The sequence below is a fragment of the Danio rerio genome, chromosome 14 (genome assembly GCF_052040795.2).
Source record: "Danio rerio strain M-AB ecotype USA chromosome 14, GRCz13ab, whole genome shotgun sequence".
In the NCBI taxonomy this organism is placed as follows: Eukaryota; Metazoa; Chordata; class Actinopteri; order Cypriniformes; family Danionidae; genus Danio; species Danio rerio.
The window spans coordinates 37,059,800-37,082,350 of NC_141034.1; the positions used below are offsets into that span (position 1 = coordinate 37,059,800).

General features: G+C 37.4%; 2 protein-coding genes and 1 long non-coding RNA gene across 3 annotated transcripts in view; 1 reads left to right on the forward strand and 2 right to left on the reverse strand.

Annotated features, from left to right (window-relative positions):
- Positions 1 to 1,988: 1,988 nt before the first annotated feature.
- On the reverse strand, positions 1,989 to 4,420 carry slc25a5 (solute carrier family 25 member 5). The gene is given in 4 exon segments (NM_173247.1): positions 1,989 to 2,446; positions 2,530 to 2,670; positions 2,751 to 3,237; positions 4,243 to 4,420. Coding segments are annotated over 4 exon segments (897 nt in total). The 5' UTR covers positions 4,354 to 4,420; the 3' UTR covers positions 1,989 to 2,288.
- Positions 4,421 to 5,081: 661 nt separating this feature from the next.
- Positions 5,082 to 17,126, reverse strand: slc25a43 (solute carrier family 25 member 43). Its single transcript, NM_001004497.2, is given in 5 exon segments — positions 5,082 to 6,025; positions 7,016 to 7,150; positions 8,131 to 8,303; positions 8,401 to 8,642; positions 16,770 to 17,126. Coding segments are annotated over 5 exon segments (1,038 nt in total). The 5' UTR covers positions 17,042 to 17,126; the 3' UTR covers positions 5,082 to 5,809.
- si:rp71-46j2.8 overlaps positions 8,156 to 22,551 on the forward strand; it is a 30,144-nt gene continuing 15,748 nt past the window's right edge. Inside the window, 2 exon segments of the long non-coding RNA NR_186776.1 lie at positions 8,156 to 8,313; positions 9,474 to 9,514. This is a non-coding gene — a long non-coding RNA (si:rp71-46j2.8).

A 22,551-nucleotide genomic window follows, 5' to 3' on the forward strand; every position in this document is an offset into this window, starting at 1 on the left:
ATGTTCCAATTCAGTTTCAAAAGTTAATAAAACGCATTATTTGTCAGTTCGTGTAAAAGATTGAAATTTAAGATTTTTAAATTTAGAACTTCTTGTTTAGGCTTTGAAAGCAGAATAGTAAAAATGGCAAAATAACACCAGAAACTTTAAATTAAAGCACTTTCAGGGACCCATGTATGTTTTAAAGTACTTTCAAAACCTTGAATTCATGTCTGAAAATCAAGCACTTTCAAGAAGCGTGGGAACCCTGTATGTAAAAAATTAACCCAATAAAAATCCAAACTTAGTTTAATAAACAGCATGTAGTCAACATTTGAAGTGGATTAAAAATAACCAAAAATAGTCTTAAGACATAAATGGATGTTGTTTAATAGTTTGACAACTTTGGTGAAAAGTTTTGATCCACATTTATACATGTTAACTACTGTAGTTCATTGCACCCATTCAGAAAGCAGTCCCCTATTTATCCCTGCTAAACATCTTGTAATACTGTACTCAGGAACCCGCCATGCTTGAAGTGAAGGTGATGCAAGGACGGATTAGTGTGCTAATTTACGACTAGCTTGATGTCCACTAAGCAGTCACCAAGGTTTTTAGCGTAAGAGGGCATAGGAGTAGCCTTCTCCAATTGGGGATTGCACGGGAGAAAAGTCATTAAGCTTGTAGCAATAACCTTTGCTTTCATTCAGGTTTCTTTAGCATTTGTGTAACACATTTGCTAAGTAGTACATTTTAGGAATATAAGCACCAAGTCTAAATCAGGGAGCCGAAACTATTTCATATTAAGGGGCAAAAACCAAATATCATTTAGATCCTTGGGCCACAGATAAATATACCAAACTATTTTACATTAAGTTGCCATGTGTAAACTAATTTATTTTATAATTCAAATAATTTTAATTTTAACTTATTGCAATAAAACACTTATTTAAAAAAGTGGAGTTCAATGCGGAATACACTAATCAAGCAGAATCTGCCCGTCTTGATTTGCATAAAGTCTCTGCATTTGTTCTCTTTCCATCAGCTGACAGCATGTACATTAGTACAAATTACATCATTTATATTAAAACATTTAATTTCAGCTCTCTTTTTGTTTGTTTTCAAGCTACAAAAAAAGAAAAAGGCTACATTTAATTTTAAAATGACAATCTCTAAAGCAAACCCATCATTCGCCCTTCTCAGATGGGAAGGCGGGCAAATTCAAAAGGTTACCATGGGCCAACTTTAGCCCACAGGCCCTAGTTTGGGCATCTTTGGCCTAAATTTTAAATCTAAAAAAGCAGATGCAAATAAAAAGCATAACACTTGCAGCTCTAACAAGGCCTTCAAAGTAAATGAGTCTTGGAGAAGTGAATTTCAGAGGGGTACCAGTGTCCCCTCAGCTGTCCTTGGCTTAGACTCAAGCACAACTTCAGAGGGCCAACAGGGTATGAGGTTCCATCTCAGGATATAAATTGCTATTCGACACCTGGGAACATGTCTAAAGGTATGTGTGAAGTCCAGTCTTTGAATAAACACTTGGACACTATGTGACAGTAGTTTGACAGAGCTGCAAATGACTTTAACATGTATGAAAATGTCCTACTCCCCTGAAAATCTTGTGAATTAAACACAAGGGTTTGTAAAATGCAAAAAGCACATAGCAAAGCTCCCTACCCAACCTGCAAGTTCAGTTTGCTAACCTTTTAAAAGCAGGGGTCACCAAACTTGTTCCTGGAGGGCCGGTGTCCTTCAGATTTTAGCTCCAACTCTAATTAAACACACCTGAACAAGCTAATCAAGGTATACTTGATACATCCAGGCAGATGTATTGAGGCAAGTTGGAGCAAAATCCTGCAGGGACACCGGCCCTCCTGGACCAAGATTGGTGACCCCTATTTTAAAGGGTGGAGACTGCATGTTTGATTAAACTTAAAAAAAAAGGCCAATATTTACTCTGACAGCTGAACTACGATAGCTAGAATAAAATACAGGACAAGAAAATAGTGTAGGTTCATTCAGTGGGTCTTTATTGATGAAGACTAAAAACAGACCGGCTGGAAAACAGGTAGATTTTAGTACCTGGCATTCTTTTGTTCTTTCTTTCTGGGAATGACAGTACGGTGAGGGGAACAAAAAGGAGAGATGAACGGGGCAAAAGAAAAACCGCAAAACAAATTTCCCCCAGTACAACTAGTACTGACATACTAGTTGGTCCCTATAAATAAGGCGGAATTTGAGAGTCCTTCCAAATGTACAAGATATGTTACAGTTAAACATCTCACATTGAATGGTGGACAGGAAAACATTTAAATGACCTTCTTCAGCTCATCATACAAGACCAGCACAAAGGCGCCACCCATGCCTCTGAGAACGTTGGACCAGGCTCCCTTGAAGAAAGCCTTGCCACCCTCATCACGTGCGATCTTCCTCCAGCAGTCAATTGTGCCACTGTACATGATGTCGGCTGTAACAAAAGAAAAAACGAGATTAACCCACTGCCCAAATTAAGATTATTTGGAGAAAACATGGAATAAGAGAGCAACTGACCTCCTTTACGTCCAGACTGCATCATCATACGACGACGCACTGTGTCGAAGGGGTAGGAAGCAAGACCAGCAACAGCAGTCACACTCTGAGCAATCATCCAACTCACAACAATATGGGTGTTCTTGGGATCGGGCAGCATACCTAAAGACAAAAATGCAGATGTAACCAATGCAACAACAGTACATACCATTGAGGACACCATAAATGCATCATGGACTCACCCTTGGCTGTGTCATAAATGCCGAAGTAGGCAGCTCTGTAAATGATGATACCCTGCACGGACACGTTGAAGCCCTGGTACAGACCCTTGATGCCATCAGATTTGGAGATCTTTACCAAGCAGTTACCCAGCCCACTGAACTCTCTTTCTGCTCCAGCCTTTCCGACATCGGCAGCAAGACGGGTTCTTGCGAAGTCAAGGGGATACACGAAGCAGAGGGATGTGGCACCAGCAGCACCACCTGAAGCCAGGTTACCAGCGAAGTACCTCCAAAACTGGGTGCGCTTGTCCACACCATCAAGGAAGACCTTCTTGTACTTGTCCTTGAAAGCAAAGTTGAGGGCCTGTGTGGGGAAGTATCTGATGACGTTGGCCAAGTTTCCTCTCCAGAACGACAGGAAGCCCTGCTCCTTGGGGATACGCACCACGCAGTCCATAATGCCCTTGTACTGCTTATCTGCTGTAATCTGTTTGCTAGCATGTTGCACCTGTAAACAGGAGGGGAAAAAAGGTCAATGAGAATACTCAATGGAGAACGTCTCAATGAAAGACAGTGATTAGATTTATGAGCTGAGATAACAAAAAGCAGCAGCCAAAACCTGCTCGAAAATGTTTCTAATGAGACGACGGCTTTGAAAAACAAAACCGAGAAAATCAGAACACGTGATAACGAGAAACGAAAGAAGCCGGTATCGCGCAAAATGCTCGACATCTTCCGGTAGGCGATTTCCGCAAAAAAATGACTGACAGGAACAGCAAAACTGCTTAAATTGACGTAAAGACTGTAAAAGTAACAAACGCATAACATTTCATGTATGTGAAACGATTATAAAACGGCTTGTCCTCTTAAACAATAGCAGGGTCTTCGTTGTCCTAGGGCGCGAGCATTAGCTTGCAAGCTAACAGTAAAGGCCTAGCCATATCCAGGCCTCCCCTTCTCGCGACCTTGGCGGAATCACGGAGGATGCTTTTTGTCGCGTTTCGCGTAATAGTTTAAAAAAAATAACTCGAAATTATTTTCTCAAAACGATAATTTAACAATAATGACGTTTAGCAATAACACATTTCGGTTATTTGGTCACCAATTACCTGAGGAATGTCTCGGTCTGTTCTCTCGAGGAGGATTGCTAACGTAAAGGTTACGGGCACCGAAGGCCCCGTCCATCCTTAACCAAATATTTTACACCCTGTTCGGTTTTAAACGACTCAAAGTGCATCAAAACATTCAAACAAATAACTACTCAGATGCACAACTAATGAAGATGTCCACTATGACAAATGGCGGTTATCCATACGAATGTCCAATAAAACAAGCAATTAAAAAGCGCAAGTTAAAATCTGAAAATGTCCTTACGTTTCATTATAGAAGCATAAATGGATCTAACGTTAGCATTATTCTGTTCTCATAGCATTCAAGATTGAGTCATCACGTAATCTCAATTATTAAAAATCTGGGATTATATAATCTTGTTAATATCATTGCGTATATCTACCTGAAGCAGCAGTTTGACTCTCTCAATGGGGGCCACGGCGGTTTTAGAGATGGCAGCGGCAATACCACCGGCCAAGAAGTCCTTGGCGAAGGAGATGGCGGTCTCACTCATTGTTGGATGTTCTTGGAGAGGTGTCGCTTGAAGAGGTCAATCCCGCTCTGCCGCAGGACTAGCGTGGAATGCCGGCTGATTCGAAATGGCCGATTGAAAAGTTGAGACGACGTTTTTAAAAGGTTCGTCTCGCGAGACGAACCGTACCCGAGATTCTGAGACATGATTGGACAATCGATGAAACGTCATAGATTCCAGGGGTGGGACCGTCGTGTGATGACGGAGATGAATGGCTCAAAGTTAGTAAGGTAACCTTAAGCCTTTTCAAGGTGGAAAGCGTAAATGACAACAGGAAGTTTTTACAACATTAGATGTTATTAAATGTGCTTCAGCGCATCCACTTATTCCTGACTTACAATATTTAAAAACATACACACCCGCACACCACTACAGCTGGAGAATCAGGATTGTCCAGATTTTCCTTCAGCTGTCAAGTCAAGAAGTAAGTTCTCCAAGGTGACACAACATGCGTGTTTGTTACTAGCTAGGTTGCTGCCTTTCTCTGGTTAATGATCTCCAAGGGCATGTGTGCGAGAAGAAAAAGGCCAACATGTCAGTGCAAAGTCCTTCACATGACTTTTGACTGTGGCCCAGCCAGTGATCCAATTGGAAACATGTGACTACAGATGGCAATACAAAATCAATACTATCTGAATCACTGCTGTCTCTGCTAACACATTTCAGTTATGTTTGTATTATATAATAATAAACAGGTCATAAGACAAGTATAACATAAAGTTATGTTTATTGCTTTTCATATTTTTTTTACAATGTAAGCTACTTTTATAGTTAAATAAGAGAGGTCTTTACGATACACCCTTTTAATAATCAAATATGCTAATATCTGATTCAAAGTCAGTGGTTCCTGGGTTACCGTGTGTCCAGATCCGCAGAGTATATACAATTCTTTACAATGCAGATACTCTCAACCATTATCAAATAAACCAATATTAAAATCCACCACAATATGACATGAAAAGTTTGTGGTTTATAAACAAAATACCTTTAAAAGGCATGTGAGGTAAAATACTGTAAAAACTTTGTATATACTAAATATACGAAAACTTTGTTTGACAAAGGCATTGCTTTACACTGTTAAAATGATGCTCAACATTATTCCTGAGAAATGCTAAAACTTTTCCACACTTCTTAAAACACCATTTCAGTAGCACATACAGTAAAAGCAATACATGTCAACATTGTTATCAATAAGCACCTTTAATACTGCCTCACAGGTGCACCACTTTCCATTAAGGACCTGTCTCATTGTTTTTGTAAAATGTACATAATGGATGTGCTTCAAGTAAATAAATGCATAATTCCAAAAACAGCCTGTCGGATGTTAAATACAATACATGTTCTTCATAATAATCAAATATACTACACAAAATACTGCACTGCAGCAGTAGACATTCTTGGAGGTCTGTTCATTCCTGATAATCTTCTTGGGTTTTTTTTACCAACGGTTTCCTATTGATGAACTCTGTGCTTTGTGTGATTTTCTGTTTCTTAGGTAGCGCTTAAATTCCTGCAGTTCATATGGGCCTAGGCTTTGGTCCACACCAGGTTTAAGCTTATAGCTTAGTGGAGAAATGATATAGCCGTTCCGGTAAAGGCAGACCTGCTTACACATCTCAAAGCAACTGAAGAGCAGGCCAAAATATGGGACAATCTGTAATAAAGAAAATAAAACACAATATTGGTAACAAAGAAGTGGAAAGGCATTATTTTTATATTGCACAAACAAAATACATTTGAGGATGCTATTGCATGCGGAGGCCGATCAGGAAAGTCAGTTCGTAGATTGGAGGAAAAAGATTGCTCTTCAAGAACAAAATTTCTGCAGGATTTATGAAGGAAATTTATTCAATTCAATTTAATTAATCTTTATTTCTATAGGGCTTTTACAATATAGATTGTGTTAAAGCAGCTTAACATAGACGTTCGAGTAAATTAAAACTGACCAAACTCTAAAGAGTGTCCAAACACTAAAGAGCAACTCCATCGATGCACAGCTTTTTAGGACTTTTTTAGGACATTTAAAAGGTTTTAAGACCGAGTAAACATATATGTTTTTTAATATTTTTAAAAGTTGTCTAAATTTACATAGGGAGCAGACAATGAGCTGTATTAACCAAATGTTTAGTAGCAACGAAGTTTTAAAACCTTGTATAAATCTCCATTATTTCATCACACTAAAAAAACTGAAGTTCTTCCTTTGTATTTTGGTTTTGTTTTCCTTGTTAACTTCTAAATATGTGTAAATTAGGATACATTTAGTTGGAAAACAAAATTACAAGTGAAAAGAATTAAGAAAGTTTTAGATTAACTTAAAACAAATGTAAGAAAAATCTAATTTAATTCAAATGGAAAAGTAATTTTCCTAGCCTACTGACCAATACATGTGTCTATATTTATACTGGAAAACAAAAAAACTGAGGAAAATATTTGCCATGCATAAAATATTTAATGCCCTTTAATTTAAAACTTCTTGCTTTGATTTTAGCCTTTTTTTCCAGACACCCTGAAGAGGAATGCTGGCATCATTATACAATTAATGACAAGTTCAAACTTTGTATTTATGAAGATTTACATAGAACACATAGAGTGCTTCGGTTATTTTTATCTCTCTCACCACGCAAGAACATAAAACAGACGTCACCTTCACCATGTTGGCTGTAAGGCCACTCCACAGAGCCATGACACCCTTGTTCTTGATGACCTGTCTGAAGCAGTCTGCCATGCCGTTAAAATGGACATCAACTCCTCCACAGTGGGGCAAAACAAGACTCTGAGCCTAAAGTGATGATTGGAGAAATATTCCTGATTATTAAACAATACTTGCATAAAAGAATACTGACATGAGTGTTCATAGAGAAAAATATATACAATGAATGCAAGATCAAATAAGAGTAAAATGTTTCATTTGATTTATGTACATTCTGTACACAACTGATTGCCTTTCTGTATTACATTTTACACATATCTCGACCCTTAAACCCTCTTTATGTGTGTTCTGCAGGCTATGTTGTCTGTGTCTATAAAGACTTTTGTTTAGCACCAAACTGAAGTTCTCAGAGCATTCGGCAGCTTTGTTCCGTTTATGTCTGACAATGTCATTTAACTTGCAAAATGGGTAGAAGCAGAAGTTTTGGTATCCAGTTTATGTTGTGTTCAGCAAAACAAAAAGTATAGGAACCAGAGGAGATGTACACCACTATGTTAGTTGTGTGTGTGAGGGGTCAGCTATCTTTAGAGAAATTATCTTTGGCATAGGCAGACGCTGGACACTGTGCATTCTCAGCTGTTGCAGGGACCTGTGTCCTTCATAATAGTGTGCTGTATTGTTATGCGTGACCTGTTGCAAACACTATTTAAAATACAAATGTGTGTTTTTATTTGATATTAAAGTGTATAATTCTTGACATAATTATGGCCACCTGGGGCACCAATAAGTTGCAAATGAGTATAAATCTTTAGAATATTTAGGACAGTGGTGTCCAAACTCGGTCCTGGAGGGCCGGTGTCCTGTATATTTAAGTTCCAACCTCAATTAAACACACCTGAACTAGCTAATCAAGCTCTTTTTAGGTTTATTAGAAACGTTCAGGGAGGTGTGTTTGAGGAAGTTGGAGGTAAACTTTGCAGGACACCAGTCCTGTAGGACCGAGTTTGTACACCCCTATTTAGAGAGATCCAAGTTTGTGACACTGGTACAATTGTGCCCTCTTGTGGTGATATGTTGCCATACAGTAGAACGACTCAAAAAATTCTCACCTGCATTTTCTTTTTTACAGTTTCAAAAGGGAAGGAGAGAGTTTGAGCGACTCCTGCCGCAAGACAGCCATTGATGAAGTTCTGCAAAGACGTGAAGCGAACATGACGCTCCTGCCACAATTTATCCAAGTTGATATAAACTGCATAGCAGCCAACCGAGAAGGGAACAGCACCTATTCCATGGTAAGTCAAGCATTTAATTAAACTTTTCAAGCACATTTAAAGTCAAAGCATGAGCTTTAATATTTTTAATTCCGAATTAGTCCTTACCCAAAACTGTGAGGGAGAAGCCCCTGTAAAGAGCTTGAAGTCCTTCATTTCTGTATATGACAGAGAGAGAATGCAGCAAGCCTCTGTACGTTGGTTCTTGGCAATTCTGAGCAATAAGTCTGGTTTCAACCACCTCCAGTGGATATGTTGCTAGAGCTGCAGATATGCCTGCCAGTCCACCGGCCACTATGGCTCTCCATTGTGAGATATCACCCAGTTCATCTATGTGAAGGTTCACAATACTGCCAAATATAGAATAAGATAAATAGTGAGATAGTAAGCATTTTTGCGTACATGAGTAACTGTCATATCTATCAGTTACATAAGTATGTGGTTAACAGTTATATGGTTGAATTTAAAATGTAGTATAAGTTCATAGAGCTATACTCACTGAAAAGTGTTAAATGTAGACCAGTGTACCCTTGTAATTTTAAGTTACAGTTGAAGAAAATGTCTGTAAACTTAAAAGCTACTGGTATTTTTCAGCACATTTAGTTTTCTCGCAGTGAATGTGCATGTAAAAAAGTAATAACATTTCTTGTAAATTAAATACTGGTCAAAAGGCATATTGGTTAAAGAGATTTCTTTGTTTTTGTCTGTGCATTACAATGCATCTTATTATTTATATTTTCTGACATACACTCAAATTTTATTCCCTGTAGTAATAGTTTATTTGTATACCAAAGCACATTGTAAGGCAAATTTAAACTATACTACTACTCAGACATACTGTACTGAAGAATCACATTTGCCTTTATCATATATTTGCTAATATCCTTCAAAACACTGTTTTCAAATTTGGCAGAAAGATGTTTTAAATCATTTAAAATATAATAAAACTTAGCATGATCATTACTTATCCTTTTATATATCTCAGTATGTCAGAATAAAAAAATAAACATATCTCACCCATATCTTTTGATTTTATTTTCAAAAATGTTATTTAAAACATTAAATGTGCAGTATGTAAGATTAACACCCAGTGGTTGAACTAGGTATTGCACTCCTAATTCAAAACCAAATTTAAAATTTTTGTTCTAACCATCACCTGAAATTTTTGTTATTTCTCACAGCCAAACAACAGCATACACTTCTATGACGATGATCACCAGAGGTATTGATTATCTACTTCATTCTGTGCTACCAATGTGCATTTGAATTCCATTGTAGATTATATTTATTGTCATACTGAAAGCAGAAGCATATAGTTTACCTTTGTCTTGAAAATCAAATAAACATATAGCATTTACTTTTATATAAGCATGTATTTTTAATAATGTTAAAACGGGTTTAATATGTATTAATTAGGTTACAAGCCCTAGAGATTTGTTGGAGTGTGATGCACTATTCAGTGCCTCTAAATAGTTGCGTTTATATGTTTCTTTTCTGTTCTTCATGTGCTAATAGCCGAATCACTTGTTGCAGGAATATTGTGCTTCACATGTTGTTGAACAATGTAATCTAATGTTTGCTGTTGTAATATTTCTACTTTTTGCTAATGGGTATATTCACAGCTAGTGTTTTTCAGCCACAGATAAACTGCCAGTGAAAGGTTAATGCGACTACTTTTTAATTTCATAAGGTTCCTTTTACAGCATCAGTGTTGTATCAGTAAATAGATTAAATTAATCAGTTAAATAGATTTAAGCATTTATTTAGCTCTTCAGGCTTTAAATAAGATGAATGACTTTAAATGCAAGCGCCATCATGAGCAGCAGGGAAGTGCTGAAACTAAAATGAAAATACAGGGTAAAATAATCTACATTTACATTTAGTCATTTAGCAGACGCTTTTATCCAAAGCGACTTACAAATGAGGACAAGGAAGCAATTTACACAACTAAGAGCAACAATGAATAAGTACTAAAGGCAAGTTTCAGGTCTGTAAAGTCTAAGAAGGGAAGTATTAGTAGTATTAGTATTTTTTTTTTTTTTTTGTACAGTTACTGTGATATTCAAAGAGGCAATTGCAGATTAGGAAGTGAAGTGGAGACTAAATAGTTGAGTTTTTAGTCGTTTCTTGAAAATAGCGAGTGACTCTGCTGTTCTGATGCAGTTAGGGAGTTCATTCCACCAACTGGGCAGATTGAGCGTGAGCGTTCGCGAAAGTGATTTTTTCCCTCTTTGGGATGGAACCACGAGGCGACGTTCATTCACAGAACGCAAGTTTCTGGAGGGCACATAGATCTGCAGAAGTGAGAGCAGATAAGAAGGAGCAAGGCCAGAAGTCACTTTGTAGGCAAACATCAGAGCTTTGAATTTGATGCGAGCAGCAACTGGCAGCCAGTGCAAACGGACTAGCAGCGGAATGACATGTGCTCGTTTAGGTTCATTGAAGACAACTCGTGCTGCTGCATTCTGGAGCAGTTGAAGAGGCTTGATAGAGTTAGCTGGAAGCCCAGCTAGTAGAGAGTTGCAGTAATCCAGTTTGGAGAGAACAAGAGCTTGAACAAGGAGTTGAGCTGCATGTTCAGATAAGAAGGGTCGGATCTATCTGATGTTATAGAGTGCAAATCTGCACGATCGAGCAGTTCTAGAAATGTGGTCAGAGAAGTTTAGTTGGTCATCGATCGTTACTCCAAGGCTTTTCACCATTTTGGATGCAGTAATGGTTGCCCCGTCCATCTGGATTGAAAAGTTATGGTGTGGAGTCGGGTTGGCAGAAACTACAAGCATTTCCGTTTTTGCGAGGTTCAGCTGAAGATGATGATCTTTCATCCAGTGTGAAATATCCAACAGGCAGGCTGAGATACGAGCTGGAACCGAGGGATCATCAGGATGAAAAGAAAGGTATAGCTGGGTATCATCAGCATAGCAGTGGTAGGAGAATCCATGTCTCTGGATGACTGGTCCTAGAGATGATGTGTAGATGGAGAAGAGAAGTGGCCCAAGAACAGAGCCTTGAGGTACCCCAGTGTTTAGATGCTGTAGGTTGGACACCTCTCCCCTCCAAGACACCCTGAATGACCTGTCAGAGAGGTAAGATCTGAACCATTGTATAACAGTGCCCGCAACGCCCAGTGACTCAAGCGTAGATAGCAGGATCTGGTGGTTGACAGTGTCAAAAGCAGCTGACAAGTCCAGCAAAATGAGGACTGATGATTTAGAGTCTGCTTTAGCCAGTCTGAGATCCTCCACGACAGAGAGCAGGGCAGTCTCAGTTGAGTGGCCTTTCTTAAAGCCGGATTGCTTGTTGTCCATGAGATTGTTTTGAGTATAAGAAAGTCCAGAACTTGATTGAACACTACTTTCTCCAGAATCTTGGCCATGAATGGAAGCAGGGATACTGGTCTGTAGTTTTCAAGTAGCGTATGGTCCAGGTTGGGTTTCTTTAGCAGTGGGGTTACCCTAGCCTGCTTAAATGTAGTGGGGAATAAACCAGAGTCAAGAGATGTGTTAATTATGTGAGTCAGTGTTGGTATGACTGCAGGAGAGATGGCTTGCAAGAGATGAGAGGGAATGGGATCGAGTGGACAGGTGGTTGCATGGCTAGATAGCACAAGTTTGGACACCTCAGACTCAGAGAGCTGAGAAAAAGAGGTGAGTGTGTGTGGTGTTGGTGTTGTATCTTGCGTGTTTGTTGTAGGTGCAGCAAATTGAGCACTGATTTTTGCAGTTTTGGTGCAGAAGAATGTAGCAAAGTCATCCGTAGTAAGTGTGGAGGATGCGGGTGGAGGAGGAGGATAGAGGAGGGAGGAAAATGTTTTAAAAAGTAGGCGAGGATTAGTGGCATTGTTGATTTTCAGACGGTAATACGTCTGCTTTGCAGAAGTAACCTCAGCTGAGAAAGAGGACAGAAGAGTTTGGTATGTTAAGAGCTGTGCAGGATTTTTAGTTTTCCGCCAAATTCTCTCTGCAGCCCGAAGTTTCGAGCGATGCTCAAGGAGAGCATCCGAGAGCCAGGGTGCAGGAGGACTGGCACGGGCTGGCCTGGATGCAAGAGGACATAATCGGTCTAGACATGATGCTAGTGTGGAGCAGAGTGTATCAGTGGCACTGTTCGAATCAAGTGCAGTGAGTTTGCGAGATGGAGGAAGAGAGTCTGAAACAATGGTGGATAGTCTATTGGGTGAGAGAGATCGTAGGTTTCTGCGAAAGGTAACCAGTGTTGGAGTGTGTGGCGGCTCAGGAGTAATGTGGATATTGAGAGACAGAAGGAAATGATCAGATATTTGTAGTGGAGTTACTATTGTTTGATCAGTGAAGCAGTGTCGTGTGTAAATAAGGTCTAGCTGATTACCTGATTTGTGGGTAGCAGAAGTAGGTGCTCTTTTTAGGTCAAAAGAGGCAAGCAGAGTCTGAAAGTCTGCAGCTTGCGGTTTGTCAACGTAAATGTTGAAGTCACCTAGCACCAATAAGGGAGTGGCAAAATTAGAAAAAGATGACAGAAGAACATCCAGTTAATCAAGGAAGTGACCTAATTTACCTGGTGGGCGGTAGATGACAACCACATTTATGTAGAAGGGGTGGATAATGGTGACTGCATGGAATTCAAAGGAGCTGATTGTTGGCAGGGACGGTATCAGAGTAAATTTCCATTCTTTGGAAATTAGTAGTCCAGTCCCACCCCCTCTCCCTGTCTGACGAGGAGTGTGGGAAAAAGAGAAATTAGCAGAAAGAGTAGCATGTGTAGCAGTGTCCTCCGGCCTCAACCAGGTCTCAGTTAGAGCCATGAGATTATAGTCAGAATATGTAGCTATGGAGGTAATAAAATCAGCCTTGTTAACAGCTGATTGACAGTTCCAGAGGCCCACGGAGAGAGAGAGTTGTGAAATAGTAGATACATGTATTGAACGACACATGTATTTAAAGTCATGGTGCAGAACAATGCACCATGCATTGCACCATGAATTTAATGCAGTGTTTCCAGTCTGGTCTGTACGGTGGGCGAGAGAGCTTAACATGCTGCAATTTAACACCATATAAAAAAACACCAGAAAATAAAGAAATGATCTTCATCAATTTGACGGCACACGTGTTGCAAATTGGTCACAACACAAACAACGGAAGAAGCGCGCAGCAAATTGGTCACAACACTTGCAAATATCCATGTAACACAACAGATATTTTTCAAGGGGACCCATAAACATGACGGACCCTTCTGAGATATGAATGTGTTATTATGTGAAGTGATTGGTGGTCTTTGAAAGGTGAGTCGTTTTTTTGTTTATATTAATATCCTCATTACAAGACATAATAATGCATCTATATCTCAGCACGGTCTGCCATGTTCCTGTATGAGACCCACTTTGTATCATATATTAATCAAGTAGTGAAGATTGTTGATTTCTGTCAGTTCACCGGAGGCTCTTTAGCTGGCTTACTGAAAATCAAAAGTCCCTGTGCATATAGCCCATTAGAAACCACCTCATGTGGATTTTTATAACTGAATCTGCATCTCATTTTGGAGGCTGCTGCTCTCCTCCAGAGGTTGTGTTTTCAGCTGTGTCTGCATTCAATTTAGACAGCCTTCAAGACTGAAATGAAATATGATGCATTTTACACCATGGCAACTCTGGGTGATGAAATATAACTGGGTAAACTGGCAGAGGGTGGGTTATAGAGACTAAAACAAAGACAGACATTTTGAGACAGAATGTATGTTTTTAAAGGAGAGTAACTCTCTTTAGTTTTTCAGATACAGATATATGTTCACTTAGGATGTTTATTAAATATCTGCAAACATATTATGATATTTCTAAGATTTAGAATAGTCAAAAACGTAAATACAGTTTTAATATGCTAGTTATAAAATTTATTTAGTAAATTTAATGCAGACACTTAAATGGGATGTCCCAGCTTTGATCCATATTTTTTACAGGACTGTTATATCTATATGCAGAAATATAATTTAGATAATATATATGTTGAGAGCTCATTATTGCATAGACAGACATTTAGACATATGAACAAATATATTAGATTAATAACCAACAACAACATAAGCTTGCACTGGAGATATTTACACGTATTCTTTTCAGAGGAACATGGTGTTCAAAACAGGTCAGAATACACCCTCCACTCTTTTCCTGGAATACTGGAACACCATGTACGGGTCTTTCTAAAGGCATTTCCGGTGTCTCTGTTAACCCCTGCAGCATGTGAAAGTACACGTGACCAGTACAACAATGGAGTACTTTCGTTTATGGACAGGCAGAGGCTGAGCTCCTGTGAAGCGCATAGTTCATATCCATGGAAACGCCACAGCTGATACTGCTATGGCAAGCTGTTTGAGCATTTACCCTAAAAAACATACTAGCATCTACTTTCATGCTACCAGTACTTAATTTTAGATACTAACGTCTTTGTCATTAATTTAGTATTAATACTCTATTCTTATCTACGAGTGTTTTAGGTACTATAATGGTTATTTAATATATGCACGTTCTTGTTTATTAGATACTAGTACTTATTTCAACAGTAACTTGTAAATATTGTCTTAATTAACTTTTTTTATTACTTTGAATGGTATGGAAATTTATTATTGACCTAACAACTATTTAATTATGAATAGTATCTATATTCCAATGACTCATTACTGCCCAGGGCCGTTTATATCAAAGTTGATATTTAGCCGCACCATGTTGGTGTTTCGTAACATCTAATTTTTATGAGGTGGGTCGTTAGCCTAACGCTCAAACCCCAACCTGAAGGACCAGGACATACACACATACACCACAGACAATTTAGCCTACCCAATTCACCTATAGCGCATATCTGTAGACCAGCGAACTTCTTGCTGTGAGGTGACAGCACTACCCACTGCGCCACCATGCCACCCGTTTATTTAATACAGGTTTATTATTTGTAACATACTTGTATTTACTAGTAGTTATTCTATTTTTGAATCATCCATAAATTAATAGTAATTATTCCAATAGTTACTATTAACTTTATGAATATTTCCAATAAGAATATGAAAAATATGATTACTTATTTACTATTAGATATTGTGATAGATTCATTAGGTATCAGTACCTGTTAAAATGGTAGTTTTTTTGTTAGGCATTAGTTCTTATTTATTATACACTAACATATTTTGTAATTATTGCTATAATTATTCTTATCTCACTAGTATCCATTTTATAGGTTATAGGCGTATAGACCAGCATATAATACGTACCAGTGTCTAATAAATAATAACTATAGTATTTAATAAAATAATGTGTATCTAATGAGCAATTCCATGCAAATGTCAACCTTGTCATGAAAAAAAAGAAACGTTTTCACCAAAATAGTGAAATCCTTAAGTAATTTTTCCTTAAGATACTATTCATAATTATTATATTTTTTTTGTGTGTGTGTGTGTGTGTGTGTGTGTGTAGGCTTGTATTTGATTTACCAAAGTCACACCAGGGGCGATATCACATCTTATTGTTCTTTAGTAAGCCAACTCTCATCCTTTTGATTAGAATTGTTTCTTTTGGGTTGTGCAGTTTAATTCACAGAATTTCTACAAAGTATGCTGTATACTGTAAATTTGTTTTTTAGTCACATCCACAACAACATCCATTATTTTCTCTCATTTTAAGTATAAAAATGTTTACAGATTGATATTTTTCTGATCCCATAACTCTGTGATTAGTTGTTTTGAAAAATATAAACAGATGTTTTAATATAATGTTAATATATACTTTCTCTGTGAATTATTGTTTTGAGTTTTTACTGCAAACGTCACATTTATAATGCTGGAATTGCTCATTTGCTCTTATATATATTAAAAAAGGTTCTAATGAATAAGCACAATTAGCTATTTAAGAAGTGTTAGTCTTACAGGGAAAAGATAAGTATCTAAATATAGATAACAGTAACATGAAAATAGATCATATTACAGTTTATAGATTAATGTTATGTCAGCTTGCCATAATACTGGTACTGTACTCATTTTATGAATGCGCTAATTTTATGACTTCACAGAAATCAGACCACGCCTACTATGTGACGACACATCAACGTGCTCGTTTTTTGAGCAACGTGATTGGTTATGAATAAAGGCGTGATGTGATACGTCAGGATGAACTTATGTAAACCCCCTGCTAACGAATTAACAAAAGCTAAACTAAATAAAGAAATTAAATAACATTTTGTTTAAACGTCCTCTCTTAAATCTGACATCCCACGCACATTTAAACGTGTTAATTATATCTCATAATCAATAATTCAATCATTTACATTCATCTGCTTTCAAACGCTATCGAGTTAACGCGTCAACTTCCTGTTGTGTTTGTTTACCATGACAGCTGATCGAAAAGTTTATCTTATCTTTAAACAGAATACTCAAAACTGTTAAACCTACACTTGAGGTAAACGCTAATCACAAAGTACGCATTTGTGTGAATATTGAAGTATAATTAAAGGTATAATACTTACTTTTTGTACGTTGCTAAATGTATGGCACTGTAGGGAAACAGCCGTAGACAGGAAACCATGTTACCCTTCCAAAATGCTCGAAGTCCCTCATTCTGACAAATTAAAACAAAGCTGTCCAGGAAGCCGCGTTTACAGTGAAATGTTCCTACTTGGCTCAAAATCTTGACGACTTCCAACGGCGAAGTTACAGTTTTGCTAACAATCCCGGCAAAACCGACGCACATCAAACTTTGCGAACTCGTCAGTCGAGCATCCTTTTTGACTGTTGCCATACTTCATTCGAAAGATTCCCCCTTTAACCGTTCACATAAAAACAACAGATGCGGGAATGACCACACTAACGGTTTTGTTTATCATACAGCCGTCCAGCTGCAGAGTAACTTGTCACCCAGCAGGCTGTCCAATTGGTGGATATTTTGGTGAAGGCGGGGTGTCGCCTGTGCAAGTTTGGTTGCATGAAAAATCAATCAATAATACCTGTCAAAAAAGCTATAGATGGAAAGAAATTGCTATAACTCATATCGTGTCCCAGACAGCCACAAATAAAGTAAACATGTTTATATTTTTCGCTTTACGTCAACGAAATAGACGCATATGTGTAATGTAATGTAGGCTGATCCTCTTCTTGTTTTTGTTTTCGATTATATATTTGAATAACAAAGCTTAAAATGGCATTTTAAAGTAGGCTATGTGACCGTGGACCACAATACTAGATATATTAGTAAGAATAGCCAACCATACAGGTGTATGAGGCAAAATTATCGATATTTTTATGACAAAACTCATTGTGATGTTACGTAAAGATCATGTTTCATAAAGGCATTTGGTCAAATTTCTACCGTAAATAGGAGAGAATTGCAACAAGACGTATTCCTCCATTCAGGAAGGATCTAAACCAGGGGTGCCCAAACGTTTTCAAGGGCCAAAAACCAAACTTGATTGAGGGCTGTGAGTCGAAGTTGTACCAAATATAACATTAAACGTGACATGTGTAATTTCTTGATTTATTTGCTAATATTTAAAACTAACTAGAAAACGTTGCTTTAAAATGTATTAAGTAATGATGCTTTATGATTTTTTTAAGCATTTTCTAATGAGCATATTACAGTAAAAACATAAACAGTCCCATTCATAACACCATAAAGTTCAATGCTGAATACAGTCGAGCTGTTCCTACCTTGCCTTGATTTGCTCACCAATATCTTGTGCATTGTCCTTTATCTGACAGTATTTACGTTTTAAAAGTGTGATTAATTTACATGTAATTCAAACCTTTTATTTTAGTTGGCTTAATGTAAACTAAAGTTTACATTAAATTCAAAATGATTATTTCTGTCAAAGGCATTTGCCCCAATCAACTCCCCATAATTCTCCCTCTCTTTTCAGACGGTATGGCAGGCAAAATCAAAGGTTTCCATGGGCCAACTTTGGCCATCTCTGAGCTAAAGTGATGATATTGATACTACATATTCTCAGTTAGACCCTCCTTTAATCTGAGAGAAATCGGCCATATGTGAAAAAAGTTAATTAAATATATATATATATATATATATATATATATATATATATATATATATATATATATATATATATATATATATATATATATATATATATATATATATATATACTTTTACGACAGAAACGTGCACGAGTAGTTATCTAGATTATTTAAACTGAACTCAGACTAGTCAGATCAAATGATCTTTAACTTGCTGTTATGGAACCAAGCGTGGACGTTTAGTTCAGCTCATTGAAGTCAGGCTTTTGACTTTAATCCCCGCTTTTCTTAACCACTTTTATGAAATAGCCCCCAGGTTCGTTAATTTATTTACTTCTTATTTGTGTGCGGCAATCTAAAGTAACCATACCTGACCAGCAGAAGGCAGCCTTGTATCAAAAAAGAGACAGAATCTTGTAAACAAAAACATTTCAAATGTAAAACATTCTTCTCAAAACAGTCTTCCCAAGTTATGACCACACAAGTCTTATGAAGCATAATTTCAATAGAGCAAACTATGGCTTCTTCATATGTGGAAAATATAAATAAAGAACATAAATATACAAATTCAAATTTTCATTGCCAAATAAAACATTCTTATTCTTCCAATGAAGCTTGCACCATACTTCATGTAGTTTGATTATTTATTTATTCATTCATTTATTTATTTTAGCAGTTATTGATATGCTTGTAGGGCTACATAAATATTAGGGTCAGAAACAACTAAAATAAATTCTAACAAGGTGCAATATATTGATTAAAAGTGACAGTGGCCATTTAACTTAATTTCACAAAAGCTTTCTGTTTTTAAATAAAAGCTATTTTACTAGAATTATTTGATTATTAACATTTTAATTACAACATAATTATGGATTTCACAAGATATATTAATAATTTATTTTAAAAGAAAAAATGTGTCTTAAACATCAAATCAGCATATTATATATAATTTGTAACACAGAGGCATTTAAAATTTAGTAAAATAGGATTTTTTTATTGTAAAAATATATGCTATTTTTTCTGTATATATATATTTCTATAGATAGCCTTTTTGAGCATATTAGACTTACATTTTTCTTAAATTATTATTCTATATTAAAAAATACATTTTATTACCCCAATTTGTACATGATTCAATATACAAAATAAACATGTAGTTACTGAGATGCACCTTCAACATATTGAACAGACTAAAAAAAGGTATAAATACAAGAATCCAGCAGATGGCAGTCTTTACCCAAAACCACACAATTTACAAATGAGCAATGGTGTTAACCTCTGATATAATGAAGTTATGCATGTAAAGCATTAGGAGAAGAAAGCAAATGAGGAAGATCATTTTAATGTGATATCTTAGGTTAATAATGTGTTGTAAATATCTAAATGCATTTATAAGCTCATAATACACAACAAAGCAAAACACTGTTTTACCACATGTGCACTTAATGTGATTATATTTACCAATCGCAACAGCTATAATTAGTTCATCAGGGAATTAATTAATCTTGTTCATGAAGCCTATGGTTTGAATATAAGTTTTTATCTCTAAAGCAAACACTGATTTTGTTCATGCTCTGTTTGTGTTAACAATTTTTAATCCCCCAAAGGACGAGTCGTGTAAACAATCTCCTCTATGCCACTCATACCCTGACATGACAACAAACGCAATAAAGGATGCCACATTGCGGCATGTTGCCCAATGTATGAAAATGAGCACATGAGTCCCCCTAATTTCCCAGCAGGGTCTTGTAGTTCCTTTCCTGTCAGAGTTAGTGTTTGTTTTCAGCCTGTATCCCCCTGCGATGTGCGCCTCCCTCCCCTGCTGAGTCGACAACCTCAGCTGCCTGTGAAGAGCCCACCTCCTGTCTGTAGCTCGGCCACTTGGCTTTTTCACAAAGGCTACTGGAATAACAGTGTCCCGAGAAGGAAATGACAGTCTGTTCAAAAGAGCCTCTATGCCACTGCATTGCAACTTGAGGGGGGGGGGGGGGGGGGGGGTTGTTTTGAGCATTATAATATTGCATAGTTCATATTCTGATCATAGAGGTTTCCTATAGGCATATTTAACCAATTTCAATCTACATTGTTCTTGTTAACTATTATAATATTGCATACATAGTGCAATTAAAAGTCGTTATCCTGATCTTAAGAGTTAACTCAGGCACATTTGACCAATTCCAAACTACACTGTTCTTATTAACTTTTATAATATTGCATATACATATATGCATATATTCAGGGATGGGCAAAACTACATTAAAATGTATTTTAAAATAAGTTTTAAAATTTCTGAAAATAAAGTTTTTGATTATTAAATACTTTTGTTGCATAGTTGTGACGTATTAAGGCTTACATCTTTCTTCTTCATTAACTATACAGTGGACCTACTGATCAACTACTGGCATTTAAAATAGCCAATGAAGTATTGTAGGAATCGCCACTGTGGGACTTATTTTTACATTGTTTGTTTTAACGACAAACATTTGGCATCAACAATCCATCCAAAACTACTATCATTTGTACAGTATACTCTTTATTCTAAGATTTCTTCTTTAACTGGAAGAGTCAATAACATATAAAGCACCAATCAGAGGGTGCATTTATATGATGTCTTGATGTAGATGTTTTACAAAGTATTACAGTATTTTAATACAAAAATACAAGACACTAAAGTATTTTGTTACAAAATATTAACTTATTTTCATAAACCCCATCAAATGCAAATTACAAAATACTATTTTGTGTTTTAAATACGTATTTGAAATACAAGTATCAGAAAAAATGCCCATCTCTGCATATATCCACAGCCATATCACCCTGCAGCCCAAGACCGGTTCCTCACTGAAGCTAAGCAGGGCTGAGCCTGGTCAGTACCTGGATGGGAGACCACATGGGAAAGGTGCTGTTAGAAGTGATGTTAGTGAGGCCAGCAGAGGGCGCTCAACTTGCAGTCTGTGTGAGCTGAATGCCCCAGTAAAGTGAGGGGGACACTATACTGTCAGTGAGTGCCATCTTTCAGATCAGACATTAAGGTCCTGATTCTCTGTAGTCATTAAAATCCCATGGCACTTATCGTTAAAAAAAAAAAAGGCATGTAACCATCCATTGGCCCTTAACCATCATGGCGTACCAATCATTCCCATCCACTGAATTGACTTAATCACTGTTTCTCAACTCCTCCTATAGCAGGTGTGTGGTGAGCGCACTGGCACTATTGTCCTGTGGCTGCCGTCACATCTGTGTGCAGCATTACATGCTGGTGGTGTGGAGAGACCCTTCTCATGATTGTGAAGCGCTTTGGCTGTATAGCCATACCCGATGAATGCGCTATATGAATACACACACTACTTTACATTACATTTCACAATTAAAATCTATATTCTGATCATATAGCACATTTGACCAATTTTAAACTACATCGTTCTTATTAACTATTGTAATATTGCTTCAAATCAAATCACTTTTATTGTCACATCATCAGCAGCACATGTGCTATGATGAGTGAAAAGCTTACGTCCTGGCTCCAGACAGTACAAAATACTGCATATATATCCACAGCCATATTGCCTTGCAGCCCAAGAAGGGTTACTGCAGCTAAGCAGGGCTGAGCCTGCTTACTACAGAAAACTACAAAACTATAGGTTGCTGTTGGAAGTGGTGTTAGTGAGGCAAGCAGGGGGTGCTCAATCCCCTAATGCCCCAGTATAGTGTAGGGGACACTATACTCTCAGTGAGCCGCGGTTTTTTGGATAAGATGTTAAACCGAGATCCTGTGTGACGTTAAACTGAGGTCCTCTCTGTGGTCAATAAAAATCCCATGGCACTTCTAGTAAAGAGAGGTGGATGTAACCCAGGTGTCCTGGCCAATATTCCCTCCATTAGTCCATCATGGCATATTAATCATTCCAACACAATCTCACGGCAATTCGTAACTTTTTCATTTAGTGGCTAATTCGTATGAATTCGTACGATCTAATTCGTACAATTTAGTACGATTTGCTTATCCCACAATGACGGTTGGGGTTAGGGGTGGGGTCAGGTGCCACGCCTCCTTTTTAAAATCGTACCATTTCGTACGACTGAACTCGTACGAATTCGTACGAATTAGCCACTATACTGGCAAAACGTAAAATACTTACGTTTTCTCGTGAGATCAGGCTGATCATTCCCATACACCAAATTCGCTTAATCACTGTCTCTCCACTCCACCTATAGCTGGTGTGTGGTGAGTGCTCTGGCTCTGTTGTCCTGTGGCTGGTGTCGCATCATTCAAGTGGATGC